Source organism: Castor canadensis, chromosome 4 (genome assembly GCF_047511655.1).
Source record: "Castor canadensis chromosome 4, mCasCan1.hap1v2, whole genome shotgun sequence".
Lineage (NCBI taxonomy): Eukaryota > Metazoa > Chordata > Mammalia > Rodentia > Castoridae > Castor > Castor canadensis.
The window spans coordinates 60,893,933-60,910,771 of NC_133389.1; the positions used below are offsets into that span (position 1 = coordinate 60,893,933).

General features: G+C 41.4%; 1 protein-coding gene across 1 annotated transcript in view; it reads right to left on the minus strand.

Annotated features, from left to right (window-relative positions):
- Lama1 (laminin subunit alpha 1) overlaps window positions 1-16,839 on the minus strand; it is a 178,735-nt gene that overhangs the window by 35,304 nt on the left and 126,592 nt on the right. Inside the window, exons 31-40 of the mRNA XM_074070313.1 lie at window positions 15,235-15,321; window positions 14,788-14,981; window positions 13,799-13,941; window positions 11,878-11,967; window positions 9,155-9,266; window positions 8,126-8,288; window positions 3,833-4,043; window positions 3,531-3,647; window positions 3,256-3,419; window positions 1,103-1,238 (exon numbers count right to left, since the gene is read on the minus strand). Of these exons, the coding sequence (XP_073926414.1) occupies window positions 1,103-1,238; window positions 3,256-3,419; window positions 3,531-3,647; window positions 3,833-4,043; window positions 8,126-8,288; window positions 9,155-9,266; window positions 11,878-11,967; window positions 13,799-13,941; window positions 14,788-14,981; window positions 15,235-15,321 (1,417 nt within the window). The remainder of the gene's footprint in view (window positions 1-1,102; window positions 1,239-3,255; window positions 3,420-3,530; window positions 3,648-3,832; window positions 4,044-8,125; window positions 8,289-9,154; window positions 9,267-11,877; window positions 11,968-13,798; window positions 13,942-14,787; window positions 14,982-15,234; window positions 15,322-16,839) is intronic.

Genomic DNA, 16,839 nt, shown 5'->3' on the forward strand with positions numbered 1-16,839 from the left:
ATACATTTTTTTGGACTGGGATTTGAACTCAGGGCCTACCCTTTAAGCCACTCCACCAACCCATTTTTGTGATTTTTTTTCAAGATAGGGTCTCACAAACTTCCAACTGTGATCCTCCTGCTCTCACCTCCTGAGTTGCTAGGATTACAGATATGAGTGACTGGCACCTGACTTAGTTACACTTTTTTAAAGCATAAATTAACTGTACAAAGGGGTTTTGTTGTGGTATTTCCATACATGCATGCAATGTGCTTTGATTAAATTCACCCCCTTTACTACTCTTCCTTACCCCCCTTTTTAATGGGTTTAATTATTCTATTTTCACGCATGTGCATGAAGTACTTTGATAATATTCTCCCTCCCACAAAGGCATGTTTAGTGCCATTACAAAGCTTTTCAACACTAGCAAACAAAAATGTCTCAAGAAGACAGCATTAGGCCAAGTGCCAGGTGACTCACGCCTGTAATTCTAGCTACTCAGGAGGCTGAGAGCAGGAGGATCACAGTTCAAAACCAGCCTGGGTAAATACTCCACGAGACCCTATCTTGAACAAACCCATCAGAAAAAAGGGCTGATGGAGTGGCTCAAGGTGTAGGCCCTCTGCCAAAAAAAAAAAAAAAATTACTACTGTCATTTTTATCATAAGAATTGTGAGATTTTCCTCATATTTAATACTAGTCTTTAGTCTTCATAAAGAAGTATTTACAGGGATGGCGGAGTGGCTCAAGTGGTAAGTGTTCCTACCTAGCAAGCGTGAGGCTTTGAGTTCAAAATCCAGTTCTGCAAAAAAAGAGAAGTATTTATGATTTAAAAAGAATTAAAACAAAGCCAGGCACAGTGGTATATAGTCCCAGCTACTTAGGAGGCTTGCTTGAGCCTAGGAGTTTGGGTCCAGCTGGGACAACACAGTGAACTAGACACTATCTCTTTGAAAAAAAAAAAGTTAAAAAAAAAAAGTAACCATCAATTGACTCCACTAGAAAAGAATGTTGAAGGGCGTGGATTTGAGCCATGGAATCTATGCTCAAGAACCTTCTGGAATAATCTTCCATAGTGCCCAGAAAAGGAAGGTGCACACGGCAGGCTCCCCACATTGCTTACCAGGCTCGTCTTATTCCCAGTCCTGAGAGCATCACCAGCCAGCTTCTCTGATTGTTCCACCAGGCTCTGAATGTCAGAATGGACATGGGCCGCACTGGTCGCATCCAGAGGCAAGTGGGTGACATTTTCAAGGGCACTATCAAATCAGCATATTTCGAGAAGAAAAACAAAGTCAAATTTGTGGATTCACTCACAAAAATGAAAAGCGCTTGCTATTCTTGAAAGCCTTCTAGTTTCTTTCTTTTGAGGAAAAAAGAGGCTGGTGGAGTGGCTCAAGTGGTAGAGCACCTGCCTATCAAGTGTGAGGACCCGAGTTCAAATCCCAGTGCTGAAGAAAAAAGAGCAAGGAAGAATAACCTGTGGATCTCACTCTATAGCTAAAGGTAATTGCTGAGAGGTGGCAGCCACATTGTCACCAAGGTAACACTCAGAATTGCTATTTAATTAACACAGAAAGGAGAGATGATTGCTGCCCCCCTTCCCCAGCCCATCACTTCCACCGGCTGTTCAGCATATTCCCTGGTTCCCTGCACATTTGGGGCACCACTGCTCGTTTGCCTTGGCCGTTATCTCCTGCATCACACTTGTGAATGCTCAGAAAGCTTTCCCTCACACACTCAGGATGCTGATCTCATCTCCTTCCAAGTTGATGAAATTCACTAGAGATTTTGCAGAAGGATCAGATAATATTTCAATCCACTGAACTTCATTCAAACAAGTGGGAAAATCACTTAGGAACTTGTCACCTGGTCCTGGTGCAATTCCACCCAGCTCTCTCTGCCAGGAAAATGAATCTGACAATTGGCACATCTTTGTCTGTGGAGTAACTCACTTTATTTTCTCCCCAAGGTTATTTATCTGGGCGATTCCTCAACCAGACATCAGCAGATATTGTCTGCTAGTATTTGATTGGCAAAATTCAGTGATTCATAAATAAAAGATGATAATGTTATCTAACCTTGCAGATCATACCAATTTGCATTTACTGCTCTGCTACTAAGCAACAGATTTGGGTCTTGCTATGAATAGAGTTCAAACATGTTTTTTTCTTTTGGGAAATGAAGGAAGATGATAGAAATAAAGTGAGAATAGAATTCTCACTCTAGGAATTGCTGCTTCCTAGATGTGTGAGGACAGAAGCTGTCCTGAACACACAACATATGCAGCAGACAATCCTAACATTTTAATTAGTTTTGGTGTGTGAACTAATCTTTGATGGCAGCACTTCTCAAATGGGGAGGAATTTATTTTTCCCCTTCCACCAAACATATCCCCACCAACACACACACACACACACACATACACACACACGTTCCCAGTGTGTTTGGACTTCTCCAACAATTATTTATAAAAAATTTTAAAGAAATGAATTTACTAATTTTAATGCCCAGGATTGGGAAAATCACAGATAAGACCTAAAATCCCAGTTACCACATTTGCTTCACCTTAGAATCACCTGAGCACTTATAAACATTCACAAAACCCAGGCTACATTCCAGAGCACTTAAGTAACAATCTTGGGGGAGGACGGACAAAGGACAAAGACATCAATATTTTAGAATGCCTCAGGTTAGTACAACCTGCATTGAGTTTGGGAATCACTGGCCTGATGTTTGCTTCATGTTTTAAGGCATTTTTAACAAGGTGAGGTCATATTTAACAAATAATCCAAGTATATAAGTTAAAATAATTGTGTTACCATGGTAGACCTCCAGGCAGTAGAAAATAATCTGGGGTGGTATCTCTGGGGCCTGGAAAAGAGACTTCCAGCACTTCTAAAGGTACAGCATGGGCAACTATATCCTCCACTCAAATCACAGACTCCAAAAAGGCAAGATCTATAGAAAAATTACAATCCTCTACAACCCACAGGCAGCCAACCCAACAAGGCACTGAGGATCTGGTAAGAGCTCAACAAAACCTCATAGCTTCTATGGTTTCCATTCCTGTCCAGTTCCATTTGCAGTTTTCCATCATCGTTTCGCCAATGGCAAGCTACATTAGCAGACGTGGAAGGAAGTCTGACTTGCCACACAAAACAGAACAGGAGTCCTCATTTTTACACAAAGAAATAAAAGTGATTCAACACTGCAGTTATCATAGTCATCCTTATTCCGATCAAGGGATCACATCTCTTGAATTCCTGGCCTCACCTGACCAGAGCCCCTGCCTGTCTCTGGAGCTCAGTGGCATGATCCTCCGCTCTGTGCACAAGGTCAAGGGCTCTCCTTTTGGACATCTGCATGACCAGCTCATCGACATGGTGCCTGATTTTGGCAGCCCACAGAAGTAGCTCATCTCGGTGATGCTCCAGCTGCTACATGGGGAAATTAACTGAGTAAATATATACGTGCATCTACTGAGTGATATACGTGCATGCATATCAATGAAGTACACGATTACTCTTTGGTTTTGACTAGGAACTTACTGCTAGAGCACTTGGTGCAGCTTCTGCATGAGCAACGGCAGCATCTACCAATCCTCTTCCCTCGGCAATTAGCTCTGAGATCAGGTTTTGTTTTTCTTGGACACGCAGCTTTCCATCCTGCAGCAAAAACCACCTTTTAAGGATGCTTCATAAAAGCAAGTCAGCGACTGACTTTGTGCCTAATGCCACATGACGAAGCCAAGTAACGTGGGGCTCACTTTGTAAGAAGCTGAAAATGACTCTGTCCACACAGATGGTGTGGTTACCGGCCCTCACTGAGAAGGAGGGGTAGTAAGACTCACACTGAATTCTCTCAGGTTGGCCTTGACAGCAAGCAGGAGGTGGCTGCTCTCCTGGGTCTTGGCCTCCACTTCCTTCAGGAGCTCTTTTGCGGCCTGGAGTTCACGGCTGTGCTCTGAGAGGAGGCAGCTGGCTGACTTTGTTAACACCTCCAACTCTTCCTGTGGCTTCTGGAAATTTTTCTGAATTTCTGACAGTAAATCCTCAGCAGCCCTGAGAAATATAAATAGTTCCCACAGTAAGGAAATGAGTAACGAGGTGCTATCTCTGAACTGTTAGTGAACGACTTTTACATATTCACACTCGGTTTCTTCTTGAAATCTTAAGTGCTTCATAAGAACTTTTATTTTTGAGATGAGGTCTCGATATTTGGCCAGGCTTGCGCTGAGCTCACAATTCTCCCCTTTCAGCCTCCTGAGTCTCTGGAATTATAGTTCATACCACCATGTCAGGTATATAATCATAGCTTCTTAAGAGGGGAGTAAGGGTTTTAAGACAGGTGTTAAGTATGGCAGACTTATACTTTGTCCTTAAAAAACTATCTTTACTCACAAACTTCCTAACACATTTGAGTCATGGAATCAAGAGAAATCATGTCATTGAATCTGGACTCAGAAGATTGGAACTACCTGCTGTGTTAATGATGGAAACTGCAATAAAGCAGCTCTTGAGTGATTCGCTATGAATCTACCAGTTTATATAACTGCAGCCAGTTAGGAAATGGATTGTAAAAAAACTTTTCAGTTCAAAGTCTTTCTTTAAAAAAGATGTAATTTATACCATTAATAAAGGCAAGCTTCAGGAAGCCAAAAGATCTCTTTCCCACCCTTGATAAATGTCAAATTGCTTGTTTAAATCAACTGTGAATTAATAATTACACAGAATAAAATTCCATACTACAATCCTTCCAGTGGTCAAATCTATCTCATTAATTCATTGGTTTCATTCCAGATGAACTTTGAAAATTTTCATGGAAAATGCTTTGTAAAATACTCTCAGCTTTCACAGGTCACGGGGTTTTGAGAGGACAGAAAACACTTTCCAAGCACTTACATTTGATCTGTGATATCATTAGAGTCACATCAGGAGTGACTTGAACATAATTACGGTTTTAATTATAATAAAGATGTATTATGGAACAGTCAACAGGAACTAAAGCAGAGTTCATTGATAACCCACAAGTAAACTGAATATATCTAATGTCTGGTCATGATTCTATCATTCTTTATTATTAAATCTCTAAGAAAGTTTAAGATAGTGTCACATTTCATCTATGAGATGACCTGATTCTGATGCAATGACTTGGAACAAGATTAACAACAAAACACTCTGCATGCTTCATTAGATTCTTCTGGCAAAATTTGTCGGATTAATTGAATTAACCAATGTTTCCCCAAGTACATTTCTTCACAATTCCAGTGTCCCATTAATCATTATGCAAATATCATGAGAAAAAGTCCTGAGGTGAAAGAAGCCTAGGTCTATATCCCAGGACCCTGTGACAATTTTAGTGCACTAAGAACTTTCCGAAGACTTGCAATAAAGAACCTGTCTCTCCTTAGTAGACAATGCATTTCCCAAACTTGTCTGATCATGGAACACATTTCTTTAGTGAGATGTCTCTCAATAGCCCTGGGAAACCAGTAGAGTAGAAAACAATTTGGAAACATAGCTACAAGCCACACTCCTCCTCAGTGTGCAGAAAGGAGTTAACATGGCAGCTGAGAAAGGCTACCTGGCAAGGCAAGAAGGATTGTCACTGTTCTCTAACTGATCACAGTGCCTGGATCTCACTAGCGGGACTGTTTGTGCAAGCAAGGCGGTTTATGCTGAACACCTGCTTCTCTTCTGGGAATCTGGCATTTTGGTGCAATGCTAGGTGTACCCAGCTCCCTGCAAAAACCATGGATGCTGAATCTCTAGAATTCCCTGGACAGAAACATCACACACACTGTGTCTTTGCTGTTGGGAGATAGTGTGCTTGGTGACTTCCATGGGCTTCTTCCCATGGATTCCTCCACTCTCACATCCTTTTCCTGGTCAATCTCTGCACCCTTAAAAAACATCTTGGCTATAAATTCAGTCGTATGCTACATCTTGAGTGCCCTAGAGAAACACTGAATGTAGTGGTGGTGACAGAAGCATGTGAAACTGGGACATGTGTCCAATCTGCTTACCTATGGGACTGGCAACCTCGAGCACAAACCCCAATTTTCTAATAACTATAATTAAAGATCTGATGATAAATGATTCCTAAAATAATCCACGTAGTTTGACATAGGGATTATCTATGGAAAATAGGAAAGTGGATACATTTTGAACTCTTAATTGTTTTAATAAGATTTTCTTTAGTCGTAGTTTCACTTACATATGAAAGAGAAAAGTCAGTAATCTAATTAGTAACTTTATTCTAAATAGTAACAGAAGAGCTGCAGTGACAGAGAAAGAGGCACAAGAGGACCTAGCCAGTAGGGGAGGCCATGGGCAACCTAGGGAACTGGGCAGAGAGAGGGGCTGACCCTGCCTTCCCCACTTCACATTCAGGAAATTAACTTTTCCTGACAGGACTAGGAGCTACTAGTTGGTAAAAAGGCTCTATTGCTCTTTGGGCCCCTAGTTCCTGGCACCATGGTTGCCACATGGGGCTCTACTTATTCTCTAAGTGAATGAACAAACTGACCATGAGAGGATGGAGGGAAGGGACAGCCCCACAAGGTGACTTCCAAGGACCTCCAGAGCAGGCCTGGGAATCTCCTTCCCCAACAAGCTTAACAGGTCAGGGGTTCTGCCCTTCCTGGGAAGGTGGCCCAGATGGCTCCTGACATAGCATAAAAGGTGAAGGGTGACATGCACCCTCACATGGGAGGGGTGCTCTGTACACTGTCTCCTGGGCTTTATCCTCCTCTCATCTCCTCCAGGGGCATTCAGTTCACAGTTCTCTCAGGGCCCCCTCCAGGCTCTGACTCACGTTCCAGTAATCAGATTACTAGTCTTATCTCTGAACCCCCTCCAGCTTCAAGCCCTTCAATTTGGTTCACATAGTGAATCAACAAACATGCCAAAAATTATGTTCAATGACAAACATTGTAGAGCTAGCCCTCTTGTGTGTTGACAAGGAAAGTATACTTTGCTTTAAAAGAAGATATTTTAGAAAATAGTTTGAAAATGCACATTGGTAATCCTCAAAAAGCAAATTCTTTGAGTAAATGATTCTAATTCTAAATATCTCCTCTGAAAAAATTAGAAATATGTATATAACATAAATATGTAAGTATTTAATATACAGAAATATAGAAAAACACAGAAAGATACCCATTACAAGATAATTTAAAATAGCAAAAAAATTACAAATAGTTTGAAAATGCTAGTAGAAAGAACAGAGCTTTGATGGAATACTATACAGTTATTTAAAACAGTCCTTAAGACATTGGTCACAAACTGGCTGGAAGACAAGTTGCATTGCTGCATCAAGTCACAGCTTTGTGAAAACACACAGAAAAAAGCCCTGTGATTGTGCAATAATTCTTTGGGACCTCTGTGTCATTTCACGTGGTGGTTTGCAATGAGGGTTGGAAAACTGAGTTCAATTATTCTGGTAGTGTCTGTCCATCAGACTTAGTTGATGCTCAGGTATCTTTCTCTTTTTTCTTTTTCTTGGCTGTACTGGTGGTTGATCTCAGGGCCTCATGTTTGCTATGCAGGCCCTCTACCACTTAAGCCATGTTCCCATCCCTTTTTTGCTTTGGTTATTTTGGTGGTAGAGTCCTGCTTTACGCCTGGGACTGGTCTAAATCTTGATCCTTCTACTTATGCTTCCCATATGACTAGGATGTCAGGCACGTACCACCACACTGGTTGAAATGGGTGGGGGTGGGGTCTCACAAACTTTTTGCCTGGGCTATTCTCAAACCCAGATTCTCCTGATTTCTACCTCCCAAGTAGTAGGATTACAGCTGTGAGCAACTGCAGCCTCACAGACCGTGTTTTCTATGACAGACTGGCTTGTACTTGATCTACAGTAAATACAGTGTCCCAAGGTTCTTCTTTGTGGTAGGTGAAATGTAATTCCAGAGTCACAGAAAAAGCCAGAACCTACTGTACAAATACATAAAGATGGACTGCACCGATTGTGTTGATTACACTTTGTGTATTTGGAGGGGCTGGAGAACTGGGAGACCTCACATCTCTCACAATATTCGTCCCCAGTGAGCACTGTTTTCCATTATTCCTCCTTCTCCCCCAGCAACCACATCCCCACCTCTCCATGGTGCTGTTGAATGGAGCTAGGAACTTACTTGAGTTCAAGGGTGGCGTTTTGGTACAACTGTGTGAAATTCCTTTTCTGTATAATTTCTAGCAAAGATGAAATGTGCTGCTGCATATTCTGAAGAGTAGAATTGGGAAGCTGGAAATCTTCATCCATGGTCCGATTTAAAGTGACTGCCTTTTCAAGGACTTCTGTGGGAAAAATTAATCATTTAATAAGTTTCTTCAAGATAGACAGTACTAAATAGAAGAATGTAGATCATTCTTTAGTGAGTTCTGCTCCATTCACCTGGACTGGGCTGGACCTCCAGGCCAGGCCAGGGAGAGCACCTGAGCATCCCGTGCACTCTGGGCCTTCCCAACAAAACACTGCTGAACTTGGGAGTCCTGGCTTACTTAATGCCAGTCTTCCTCAGGTTCCACAAACTCTCACAAAAGAGGGGACTGTGCTCATCTCAGCCTTTCCTTGAACCTGGAGCAGATACAGAAGCTTCTCAGTAAGTATTTTCTACATGAATAAACCACTGACACTCGATACTACTCTTTAATAAAGGATTTTTCCTAATCTTTTACTTCCTTTTTGCTCTTTCAGGTATGCTTTGCATTGAATTCTATACTTCTTAAGCCCTCACATTATCACCCCAAAAGGACTGCAACAGCATGTTTCTGGTAGCCAGAAAACTGAAAACAGCACACTTAAAGCCATATGAGGCTCAACTGCAGGGTGGCTGAAGTACTGCAATAGGGTGGATGAACTCTCGCACCAAACTGAAGCCCCAAATCCTGTCAGCTTCCTGTGCTGAGCAACTTTCCTGTGATGGGAGTTAAGAATTAGAATCCAAGTGTAATGTATAAGATATCACAGAACTAAGAAAGCAAACATGCATTGTTTAAAAGAGAAAACTATCAGCAAAAGACCACAGCCTGGAATATTCCAGTCCTTTTGGTCTAGGAAGCCTAGTGCAAGTCACAGATATCTGTTCGTAAGTTTAATAAAGTGACGGTGACACTTCTTACTGAATAAGTAGAGTCCTCAGATGCGACCCTGCACACGCTACCTTTGACATTTATCTGAAGTCGCTCAAGGAACTTGGCCAGGTCTTGACTCTCGTTGAGAATTCTCTCCGTTGCTGTATTTACCCGTCGGCTACTTGCTAACACTCTAGTGAGCTGACAGAAAAACAGTCTTGGGTTAGTGCGACTCTAAATAAAATGTAAGCTGCAGTATTCCAACTGATGCCTCTTTTAAGTCATAAAATATATCCCAAAATATACAGTAAAGATGTATACGATCATGTAAACCAAGGTTTACATTACCAACTTCTGGGTTGGAAGTCAATTAAGTAGTTAATGAAATAATTTACTACTTATTAGCATGAGAAAGGATTTTGCATATATATGTGTGTGTATATTTGATGCAATTATATGACGTGTGTATATGCATGTATAATACACATATATGTACATATATAACGTGTATCTTATACACATGTATATACAATATGTATAATGCATGTATAATATGTATGTGTGTGCATATAAGTACACACACACATACACACACACATACATATATGTTCATTTTTTGAGACAGGGCCTCTATGTAGCTCAGGCTGGCCTCAAACTCACTGGGTAGCCCAGGCTCGCCTCAAACTTATGATCCTCTTGCCTCACCCTCCCTCACCCAACCCAGTACTAGGGATTGAACTCAGGGCCTCCTGCTTACGAGGCAAGCCCTCTACCACGTGACTCATTCCCTCAGCTTTTAGTTTTTTTCTCAGATAGCATCTTGTGCCTCCCCTATCTCTGCTTCCTGAGTAGCTGGGTATACAGGCAGGTACCATCACGCCTAGCCCAAGATGGCATATTTTTATAAGCAGCCTAACTGACTATCAAACCCTGGATTTTCCACGTCTATACTGTGAAGACCCTCTTTTCACTTTAGAATCCCAGGACAGCCACTGAACAATGGGGATGTGTTCTGAGAAATGCACCTTCAGGAGCTACTTCACCACTGTGCAAACATCACAGAGTATTTATGCACACCTGGGTGGTATATAAGCTATATGGTATAGCTTATTGTTCCTACGGAAAGACAAGCAAGAGACTCAGTAGACATGGGGTGAGTACAGCTGTTGGCATAGCAGTACCCTGTAATAAGGAGAAAAGTGTAGTATTGCAAATTCATTGACCAGCTCCGTAGCCATGTGTCCTCACTATCAAGTATCACGCACTAAACGTCACTGTGTGTGCTGTACTTTTAGACACTGACAGCACTGCAGGTCATTTATGTTAGCACACTACCATGAACACATGAGTAATGCCTTTTGACACAATGTTAGGATAAGGACAAGGTGACTAGACTAGCTAATTAGCATTCATCAGCTCCGTTGTAATCTTGAGATTACTGTCATATATGCAGTCCATTGTTGACTAAAACACCATTATGCAGGGCAGATAAAATGTGGAAAGTCAAATATTAATGATCTGTGTGACCTATGAGAATTTAGTCCTTAGGAGCTATGAACAAAAAGCCAGACAAATGGGTTTTTATACCTGCTTCTGCCATGGCGTAGACCTGGACATCTCTCAGTTATCTATATAACTGGGTTTGGATCAGCACGTCCCTCATGTGGCTGTTACGAGGGTGAAGTGAGCCAATGTCAGCAAAGCTGAGAGAGTAAGACTTAGCTGTGCTCTGCTGCTACTTTTATTAAGGATTTAATAATTTGTAGCTGGGCACGGTGGCTCACACCTGTAATCCTAGCTACTCATGAGGCAGCGATCAGGAGCCTGGGCAAATAGTTCCCCGACACCCTACCTCAAAAAAACCCTTCACAAAAAAGTTCTGGTGGAGCGGCTCAAGGTGTAGGCCCTGAGTTTGAGCCCCAGTATCACCACAACAAAAAAAAAAGAAAAGAAAAAAAAAAAAACAATTTTGTAATTTGTAAAAGAAAGGTTTTTTTTTGTAATTTCAAAGAATGTTATATAACTCATAGTGGGCCTAAAAGTGTTTTCTTATCAAGATCAAAGAGAATCTTCTTTAATGGTTAGGGAGGGTTTATTTTAATCAGCTTATCACTTCCTGCCAGATGTTTGCCTGCTGAGGTACCCATACTTAAACCCTAAAACTCTTCCCAAATCATATTAATTCTAAATTAACAGCAGCCAAGCTGGTACTCTTTTAGGGTGCATGACCATGTATGTGTATGCACGTTGAGGAATTCCTAAGTGACAAGTTACAAATATGATCACAGGCCTCCTCCCCATCTGAAAAGAGGATTACCAAAGCCCATTCATCTGGCCTGAGCTAAACCAAATAAACAGTTCCCTGCTGACATGAAGATAAGCTTACTTGGTATCCCAAGTCCTAAAATCAGAATCAGCCCAGCCTAAAGGCTGTGCATCACAGGGACAAGGCGTTCTGAGTCCCTGCTGTTGTTCTCCATCTGCCTGGTGAGTTACTGGTTCAGCAATGGCCTCTTGCTCACCAGGCAGAGGAGGAAAAAAACCTCAGCAATCTTTAACTCCACCTTCCCACTCTGGCCCAGAGAAGACAAGGGTCAGACAGCAAAGCAAGCACCCAACTCTCCTCCTCAGCAGGGGTGGCAACAGAAATTAAGTCAGGGTCCATTTCCCACTAAACCATGGAGACTGGCAGGCTGAGAACCAATCTGATGAATGCAATTCCTGGGAAAAGGAGGCTGGTCTAACCTACTCAGAACCTTCCAGACAGCCCCAAGGCAATCACTTGAGCTAGTTCTTCAGGCAAAGAATTTACCTCCTTTTGCAGACTGGTTGTTTGTTCTGCAACACCTTCAAGGTGAATTTCTGCCTGATTCTTTTGGATTTTTTCTTTTAATAAAGATTCCTAAGAAGAACAAAGGAAACATTACAAACGCGCCAAAGTAAAATGTTCCAGTTCTTAACAAACAATCACTTAATTCTCTTTTGTTCACAGAAAGAAATTCCACTTTATTTGAAAATGTCATGTAAAAATAAAACAGTTCACATTTACTTATAACTGTCAATCATAGCTACATGAATCGGAGACTGCTGGGTTTCTTAGATAAAAGTCTGGCTTTATTTCAATATTGGAGTTATAAATTTTAACTATAATTTCTTACTAGGCTAAAATAAAAAGTATTCAATAAAGAAAAGCCTTCAGAATTGTTAACAATTAAGTGCTTAATTTATGCCAGCACTTTAGTTTCTTGTTTGATTTAAGCCTTAACAACACTATGAAGTAGTTCATTTACTGTTTGGGGGGAGATGGAGTAATTTGCCCAAGATCTCTGTGTTTGTAAATAATGACAGATCATATACTTACACTCCTAACCTCACTGAATACTTTATGTAAATATAAAAAAGTTACTTAAGGGAATGGACAAATGGTTTAAATTAGAGCAAATTATTCAAAGTTAGTCAAAATTTAAATCAGGCATTTACTTCACTTGATAAATTCAAGATATAGTTACATTCCTGGCAGAAAACAGAATTTATTGATTGTCTATGTAGTGGTTGGGAAAAAATTAAGTATTTCTTCCTTTTGTTTTTTTAGAATTTTTTAATGGATGCAGAAGTTTTCACCTTTCAAAAACACTTTTTGCTATTTGAGAAAAATAACATAAAAACATCTCTTGGGGTCTTTAATCTTTCTTTGTTACAATTGTAGAGAAAGGACTATGGTAAAGAAGAATAGATCATAAAACCAGCCCCTCCCAACACACACTCAGGCCTGAGCACACAAAAATGCTGTCATCTACAGAAAGTCATTTAGGAAAGATGATCCTTTTTATTACCATCTGACCTGGTGAACAGATGATCTCATAAGGGATAAAGCATAATTTAAGAGTTGTATTTTTTCCAATTAGAATTAAAGTGTCAGAAAAGGATGGGACCAAGTCAATTTCTTAACTTCTCATCCTTTCTGGGCAGACCTTGATGACAAAACTTAAACCTAGCATTTACCCATTGAGACTTTTTGGATTTTTTGGGTATTACTGGAGTTTGAACTCAGGGCCTCAAACTTGTTACTCACACTTGCTACCTCACACTTAGGCCACTCTACCGGCTATTTTTTGTGTTGAGTCTCATGAATTATTTCCCCGGTCTGGCTTCAAACCATGAACCTCCTGATCCATCTCCTGAGTAGCTAAGATTACAGGCATGAGCCAACCGTGCCTGGCAATCTGCTGAGGTTTTAGCCACCTTCTTAGGAGGAAGACTTCTGTGTAACATAATTCTAGTTAACAAGAGAAAATGTTTTGTCTTTGGTATAATCCAACCTTAAAAAAGATACTATCCAGATTTATTTCTGTATTTATATTAAGACAGTTTTCAAATACCCAAAGGGAGGCCTGAAGAGGATGGAGGGGCTGTTGTCTTATTTGAGTGCAGAACAAGGACCATGGGGCAGAGTTGCAAGGAGTGACTCCTAACCATCAGAGTCAGGGACACCAGTCCCTCAGGGACACCAGTTAGGTGTGAGATGATGAGGTCCCTGTCACTGGTCACCTTTAAGTAATGCTGAAACCTCCCAGTGGTGGATGGTAGAAGTAAGACTCCTACACTGTGTGCACATGGGGGATGCCCTGACTTTGTGTAGGGGCACAGTCAGACTGACTCTTACCACCTCCTCTGATGCTCTCTCTCTCTGAATGATACATGTGCCTATCCATCTCTGTATTCCCAGTACTTACCTGGAAATACTTAGTTTGATTTTCCAGGTTTGACAAAATCCCATAGGGGGCAGGGAAAACACCAGAGAGGTTCACAGACAGAATGGCATGAGTACCACCATCCAGGCCATCCAGCAGCACGCCCACACACTCATCGTCACAGGCTAGAAGAGAAGGAAAACAGAGAAAAAGGGAAGGTGATGCTAGGTGGCTGGCCTGTTGTCCCATGGACCTGCATGAGCCATTTGGTGGTGAGAACCTCGGTGGGCAGAGAACATGCCCACAGACCACAGCTGTTCTCCTTCTCTCTTTAGCTGTGGCTGGTGGGTATAGAAGGAAGTGCTAAGCTGATACTCTCAAGTGATCTCAGATCATCAGTGACATCTCTGGGGCCACACAAGTGCAAAGTCTCTCAGAATTTCCTCCTAAAACCCAGTCTGTTGCTTCCTCAAACAGTTTGCAGACGCTCACTCAGCGAGGACAAATGAAGGGCCATGGAGAAGACAACAGGGGTGTTTTTGCTTATAACAAACACAAGCAAAAGGGAAAAACCTCCTCAACATCATGATCGTCTTTCCTTCCTAAGGCCACCATGAGCCACTGAGAAGATATTCTAAGGTGACCATGGCTTGCACTCACTGGTAACATAAGTCAAGGAAAAACAACAAAAAAGAGCTGAAGCCATAATGAAATTTGATCATAGCAGTGTCAACCAATGACGACCCCACTGTGGCATTTCTTCTCCTGTACTGTGGCTTCCACTAAAGGGAATACCAACACAGCCAAACCATGAAGTCGAAATGATCGTGCTGTACTGGGTGCCAGAGGAATAAATGCCACTCCACAGCTGCTGCAGGAGCAGTCTGCGCTCAGTAAATAACAAAATCATGATGAAATAATAAAACAAAGCAGAAAGTGTAAGAAGACTGCAGTGTCCTGCTGACCCAGTAGGGCACTGTAACCACTTCTCCCCTCACCCAGTTTTAAGCATGCAGGGGAGAAGCACTCACAAACACAGTTGCTCTCCACCAGCATGTGCCTCGGTTGACACTCCTCGCATCTGAGCCCTGTGGCCCCTGGCTTGCAGACGCATTGCCCGGATGTGCGGTCACAGTCACTGTGAACAGAGCCTTGCATGCTGCAGTCACACTTCTGACAGCTGCCACCCAGCGTTTGAGGGTGGCCATGGTAACCTGCAGAGCACCTATGAAAGGAAGAGAATTGGTACAGATGGTGCAATCAACACCAGTAGTAAATACACACGCCTGCCCCTGGCCAGGGAAGATCATCATTTCTGCTGAATGAAATACAATGCACACATTCACCTCGAGAGACTTGTTTTGGAATAGCAATGAGGTCCCACAGCAACTATGCATTTACAAATTGATAAAGACTCCCAAGTCACATTGGTAAATATGTCCCCATATTGATTACCATATGCTTGTTCAGCAGCTTACCTCTCACAGTACTGTCCTTCATAGCCCAGGAGGCAAGCATTGCAATGGAAATCACTGTCACCTTCCATGACACAAGTGGGACTGAAACTGGAAGAAAAGATTTTTTTAATTGAATTTTCAGATATTTCCCTTCAAATCTTTCTTAAGATACTTTTTCATCATGGTTAAGGTTCAGCACACTGGTCTAAAAGTTAATCAATTACATTGGACAATTAGACAAGCTTCTTAGAGTTGAAACCTGATGGGCAGAAAGAAGGAAAATAAACATGCAAGCAATGTTAATTATGCACTTCTTGTATCCAGAAGGGATTTAAGAGGCCAGTTCTGGAATGTGACAGACATGTGAGTGCTAAGTAGAAGACCTGATCTTAACGAGTCATGCAAGAAAGTTTCCCACATAAAAGAGGATCTTGCTCAGAGACTAAGGTGGTAAGAGTTGAACTGTCTATGAGCAAGCATGAAAAATAGCAGGGAGAAGGCTGAACCATTGCTGAAAAATGAAACATCATTGCCTGTAATGAGAGGCGAAGAGGACAGCCAGAGGAAAGAAAAGTCTGAGTCTGGGAGAACTTGAAAATGAATGATCTACAGTAGGGAGGGAGTCACGCAGTAGACTAGCAGAAGCAGAATGACAGACAGAGCCCTTCAAGGTTTAACAATCTACTCAGATGTTGATCTTTACAGAGTAGCTTTTGGCTCATGCCTTCCTCTTCTAGGCGCCACCTACAGACTAAGCTAGGGACCTATAAATTATTGAAACCCAACCAAACCCAATCCAACCTAACCCAGGTGGAATCAAGTCTGGATCCTTACTGGCTACTGAGATGAAATATCTAGCAAGAATTATCAGCCTCACACCAATTCTGACTTCTTTCTCCTCCTTAAATAAGGGGACAGACTTTCATGGAAACGCAAAATATGCAGAGAGTAAGACATGTGCTTTGGGGCCTATCAGATTCAGAGCACACATAGAATGCTGACATCCTCACACTCTCTTTTAGTTCTAATAATATGAGTTTGGGGGATAAACATTTTTACAGAAGAAGTAAAATGCAGTACTCATACAGCACAGCAATTACAAAGTAGAAAGGCGAAGCATCCATTTAAATATAGCCAAGTGGCCATGGATGTGGATATACACATGGAAATGAATTATTTCCCAAATGTCACCACAGTACATATTCAATTACACACTTCCATTTGTCCTGGTCCCAAAAATTCTTTACTGTTTTCTCTGTGTTTGCATGATAGCTTACTCTAGGAAATGTATCATAAAGTATGTATTCAACCCCCTATAGGTAGATATTTCATTTTATTCCCAATTTCTTATGATGATGAGCAATATAAAACACACCCACCTTTACATACATATGCAAGTATTTCTATAGAACAAACTATGGAAATGGAGTTGATGAGTCAAATTTTACATACAGATTTAATACCAAAAACAACAAAAGTTTTAGAATGCTTGACAGTTTACAAGGTAAGTGTATATAGTGCATGCATCATCAAACATCACTTACTTGGAGATAGTAAAAGAAAATTCCAACAAATACTAAAAAGCAAACTTCAGTTTAATATATCAAAAGTTGGCATTTGATCCTT